Source organism: Centroberyx affinis, unplaced genomic scaffold (genome assembly GCF_046629955.1).
Source record: "Centroberyx affinis isolate AG114_WGS23_722 - 3 ecotype Tasmania unplaced genomic scaffold, CSIRO-AGI_Caff_v1 ptg001209l_1, whole genome shotgun sequence".
In the NCBI taxonomy this organism is placed as follows: Eukaryota; Metazoa; Chordata; class Actinopteri; order Beryciformes; family Berycidae; genus Centroberyx; species Centroberyx affinis.
This window is the reverse complement of record NW_027279727.1, coordinates 283,261-288,898: the sequence shown is the minus strand read 5'-3', so window position 1 is coordinate 288,898 and position 5,638 is coordinate 283,261. Positions and strand designations below refer to the sequence as shown.

Genomic DNA, 5,638 nt, shown 5'->3' with positions numbered 1-5,638 from the left:
ACAATATTGGTTGAATAATTATAGATATTTTGAACATCGTTGGCATATTTTTTTTAAAGCATGGAGAGGCCTTACGAGAAAAAAAATAGCTAGTAATCCGATAATAAATTTTAGAAGGATACTATATAAATATCAGCAAAACTAGCCTATATTTAATATCCAATAGGGAGCAGGCTAATTTAGTGATACCACAGGAGATTAAAAACACCATAAAGTACAAAAACTATAAACTCACTGAGTGCCACAGACACACTTCAAGTCCCTGTAGTATTATTAGAAATATATATAGAGAGTATTACAACGATTTTTCGGTAGGGGAATTTGAATAATCTATTCTCAAAAATGTCAGACTATATTTTTTTTTTCCTTCTTTTTTTTTATTTTCTACACTTTGAGCCCAGCTACTGTCTGATAGCGGCTGTTCACGTCATAGAAGAATAATCAAGAAATCCTAAATGGGATTTGATTTGACGACTGCTAATTGCTGATTGGCTGAATTCAGAAGAGCTGGTGCAGAAAGTTAACAGTGATTATAACGGCAGATAGGCAGAGACATGGCAGACACGCCTGCAGTACCGCTCACAGACAGAGGGGGCGCACTCTTCAGGCCCAGACTGCTGTTAGGATTTGAACAGAAATCCATAGTAGATGTGAATGAAACAGTGAATTTTATAAACCCATAATAATCCAATGAGTTTTCCTGATACATTCTCTTATTGTCTGTTGAGTAAAATAATAATAAAATTAAACTATACGACGTTTTGCTGGGGAAACCCCCTTCAGCGACCCTTGGATGTCCTTGGACCCCAGTTTGGGAAACCACAGTCAGATGACAAATAAAACTTAACATCCGTTATATATAAAAAAGACTGACTGACTTTTTAATAATGTCATTTTCTGCTTTAGAGCGTCTGTAACAAATAATAACTAGCCTATATAACTACATCTGAAATCATTCTAATAATAACAATAATTTGAGCAGATGTCATAGCTTCAATAAAGCAATAAAGCTAGAAAATCTTCACGTTTGAGTAACTTGATAAGATGCGTGCTCTGTAAAATGGTAGAAAAATTCTTATAAATACAAAATAATTAAAATAGAAAAATAGAAATGCAAACCAAGATGAGCAACTATTCAATATTTGAGTTTTTGTTTTATGTATAACACTGTAACCTCTGTTTTTAGGTGTTATATAAATGAATAAATCATCATCATTATTATTATTATTGTTATTATCATTACTATTATTAGGCCTATTAGTATGTTGTTATTGTTATTATTTCCTGCCTAATGAGAATCCTTCAAAGTTTTCTAAAAATATAGCACACGTCACCATTTCGTCATGACTCGACGAATAACATAATAAATAATAATAAACAATCTAAATGCCTCATTGTCTCATTGTTGCCAGTAATGAAATTCCATGATTGATAATAATGCATTTGTCTTTAATTTATATTAGCCCTATACATTAAAACAAACCCCATAACAAAACAAAAAAAAATGCTTGTTAAATAATTTATTCATAATACAAAGGGTTTTTTTCTTCCTATAACCTTGACGGAAGCAATAATACTCTCTTCTTCTCTTCTTCTGTTTTTTTTTCCCAACATAAACGATGGTCCAGTTTTCTATTTCGCTGCGTGATGAGGTAAAACATAAACTCCTTCAAAATGAAACCATGAAAAGAAAATGCTGTGGGTGGATTGCGTTAAAACAAGCTGGGGGAGTGTTTTTTTTTTTTTTTTTTTTTTTTTTTTTACAGTCATTATTTACAACATTTGCATTTATCTATACATGTGTGCCGGTATTGAATGAAGAAGAAGAAGAAGTGTAAAACGTGGAGAGAAAGGGGCGACAGTTATTCTGCAGGAATAATAAGCGCGTCAGGATTGCGGAGGAGGGAAAAAAGGCTGCCACGTCTCTTCTCGTCTCCACCGGCCGAACAACATAACTTACTCAGTAAAAAATATATACAATCTCACTTACATTTTCATCTTTAGGCTACAGCACAAGTCACTCACTCCTCCCGCGCTCCTCCTCCCTCCTTTTTTCTCGCCTTTTAGGACAGTGGATACCCTGGTTAAACTGAGCTTTAGAAGCATCACAGGCCCCGTTTACACCTGGCAGCTCAAACATGCGTCTCTGATTCCGGATCAGTGTTGGCTACTTCACTTCGGTGGATATTTGTACCAATTCACCTCCAAAAAAAATAAGTGGCTTTTGTTTTCACCCCCCTGGAAATATCAAATTTAAGTTGAATTTATCCAAAAAAAAAATAATATCCCACCTCCTTCCTTCTATGGCTTGGATGTGAAATGGCAGAAAATTTAACTTTCTCCATATGGAAACACTTTGATTTTATAGAGTCAGATGAAGACAATAACATTCAGTCTCAACTGTCTTCATCATTCACAGGAGAGGAAACTGACTTCTCCTGATTTTTAAGGAAAAAGAAGCTGCTAATTGCCATTTTTTTGAAGGGGGTGTAACAGAAAATAATGTAACAAGTAACGAATTACTCCTCCCAGGTGCTTAGCATGAGTAGTGTAATGAGTCATAGGCCTGCATTACTTTTTTGGAGTAAGGAGCCCAACACTGATCCGGATTGTGTGTGTGTGTGTGTGTGTATCTGATTTGAACTGTTTACATTTACACCTGCTGTTAAAACGCGTTTCCAGTTGTTACACATGATAAAACGGATCTCTCCCCCTCGCCAAAACAACTTCCTCTCCTAATATTTGTGTCCATTAAGTCTGCCCTCCCATCCACATGATGGTATGATAGCAGTCCATTTTGTTTTTTTGTTTTTTTTGACAAGGGTGTTTACTTCCGTGTATGCGGATTGGAGACGCGTCAAAAGTGGCCAAAATGCGTCTCTGGCCACGTTTTGGTGAATCTTCAGTGCGCCTTGGGTGCGTTTACACCTGTGTTTTACGCGTTTTTTTTTCTCTCTATCTGAACACAATCCGATCACGCGGGACGCATGTTAGTCGTGTCAGGTGGAAAGAGGGTCAGAAAGAGTCTTTGCTGGGACACCTTGGGCCCCCGAACCCCCCCCCCCCCCACCACCACCACCACCCCAAAATCCGGGGCATCACAACGTGTCCGAGCTGTTGCTGCACGGGCTGATGAGGGCGAGGTTGGTGGCCTTGTGCTTTTTGAGCAGTCTCGTGATTTTCTCGTCGTCCGAGTTCGGGTCCAGCGGCTTGTTGTACTCGTCGTCGTCCTCGTTGTCCGAGCTCTCCTTCATCTTCTCCGTCTCCGAGTCGTGCTTCTTCTTGGCCGTGGCCATCTCCGCCGCGTGCCTCTTCCGCCATTTGGTCCTCCTGTTCTGGAACCAGACCTGCGGAGGAGGGGAGAGAGAACGAGATGCTCAACAGGTTCCAGGGAAGGAGGAAAGCCAGGAGAAACGACAGAAATACATATAGAAATATATATACATAAACATATATATCCAACTGAGTGGCCTAGAATTGGTCTAAATAGTCCAGGATAGGCTACAGCCAACAATAATAATAATAATAATAGTAGGCCTATAAATAATAATAATAATAACAATAATAATAATAATATAATTTGAGATGGCAAAAATGAATGTGATGGCTAAAATAAATGTAATTGCAATTGTTGAATAACTTATTTTTTTTGGCCTGCGCAGCCAAAAGTGGGATTTCCAACAGTGCAAAATTACAGTGCAGCCGGCCACCTACTACTAATATTTTCATATTTGCAACAGATGACTCAGCAGGTCCTACAGCAGCTGGCCCTTACCTTGACTTGACTCTCCGTCATGCCTAAAGAGTAGGCCAGGCGGGCTCTCTCCGGGCCGGCCAGGTATTTCGTCTGCTCAAAAGTTTTCTCCAGTGCAAAAATCTGCTGTCCCGAAAACGTCGGCCGGGAGTGTTTCTTCTTGCCGTCCTTGTCCAGCATGAGGTTCGCTTGAGCTGGAATCACATAACAAGAGGGAGAGAGAGGGGGTCAGACAGCTGTTTGTGTTGGCAGTTAGGCCTGCACGCTATTTTATGTCTTATGGCAGCTTATGCTTAAAGCAGTCACTCAACTAAAAAAAAAAATCCCTATATTCACATAATATTCCTATAGGGATTTATAGTGTGTCTGTGGTGCTCAGTGTGAGTTTATAACGGCCTTATGGTGCTTTATGGCATTTCTCATCTCCAGTGGTGACATTATAGATTTTCTGTGGTATATTTCTGACCTACAGTAGCTGCATGGTATTAAGTTATGCATGGCATCACTATAAAATTCCTATAATATTCCTATAGGGACTTGCAGTGTCTGTGGTTCTCAACAGTAACTTTATAGTGATCTTATCTGCTTTATGGTATTGTTTTTTTTTTTATATATTATGGCATCGCCATAATATTCCTGAGAATATTATATAGGATATAGTTTATAGTTTTGTTAGTATCCTTCTTAAGCATATTATTGGATTACTGTAGCCTAGTTGTTTCTAGTGCTGTGTATAGGCCTCTTCCAACAGTACACACACACACACACATAGGCTGCAGGCTGTCTAAAATCACAGGAAAAGCAATACTGGCTGCACAAAAAAAACATTTTCTACACTCTCACACAGCAGCCATGGCTCTTTCTGACTATAAACCATCCATATACTGACTCAGACACCCATACAGACAAAGAGAGAACCAGGACTTACAGGGACAGGGAACCCGCGGGTCCCTCCAGGGGGACCCCTGCATCACCCCGGGCCAGAAGATGGGCGCCCTCCCCGGCAGCTCCGTCAGGGGCTTCGGGTACCGTGACACCGCCGGGCTAAAGTACATCCCCGCTGCTGCTGCGGCGGCGGCGGTGGTGGCCAGGCCGTTTATCCTGGGGAAGCCGGAGAGCAGCTGCCCGGCCGTGGTGATGGGTCTCCCCAGGATGTCGCTTATTCCGTGCGGGGTGCCCATGGTGAGCTGGGAGTTGAGGTTGGAGAGCTGCGGCGCCTTGAAGCCCGCCGGGCCCTGCTGCAGCGCGTACGGGAACAGGGACGTCTTCATCTCGGTCATGTTGTGCAACGCCGCCAGCGGGGTGCTGCCCAGGACGAAAGCACTCTGCCGGTTAGCCTCCATCTGCCCGACAGCTAACATTTGTGAACATGAACCACCCGAACTCGCGTGGATAAAAACGGGAAATAAAAATGTAAAAAAAAAACAACAACTAAGATAAATAAAGGCGCAGAGCGGACCGGGGATGCGCTTCTGACGCCTTCTTCCAAAAGTATCCTGGATATGGGAGAATGTTGACAAAACTTGCAGGAAACTCAACTTCTCTCTCGGGAAGTGCAGAGCTGGATCAACCCCCCTCCCAAAAAAATGTCCGTTTGTGTCAGTCTGTCAGCTGGGAGAAGGCTGCATGCGTCCAGCAGAGGAATCCTCTCGGAAGTCGGCCGATCTGATGATGTTTTTAGTGGTTTTGATGGGGACCATTAAGGGGCTCGGCTTTCTTTCCCTAAATTGACTCGGTCTATGCTGGGAGTGAAGCGGGACGCGCTGATAACAGCGCAGCCACCTGGACGCGCGTATTTCCCATTGGATAAGGCGGAGCGGGACGGCGCCCTGATTGGAGGACACAGAGACTCCGCTGCTTTACATGTGCGTCTCCGCCGGACTA

The 5,638-nt window shown here is 42.1% G+C and overlaps 1 protein-coding gene across 1 annotated transcript; it reads right to left on the bottom strand.

Annotated features, from left to right (window-relative positions):
* Positions 1–3,098: 3,098 nt before the first annotated feature.
* On the bottom strand, positions 3,099–5,115 carry nkx6.2 (NK6 homeobox 2). Its single transcript, XM_071524626.1, has 3 exons — positions 4,683–5,115; positions 3,776–3,948; positions 3,099–3,347 (listed from the first exon to the last, which is right to left on the bottom strand). Exons 1-3 carry the CDS (start codon positions 5,113–5,115, stop codon positions 3,099–3,101), a joined length of 855 nt encoding a protein of 284 aa, XP_071380727.1.
* Positions 5,116–5,638: the final 523 nt, after the last annotated feature.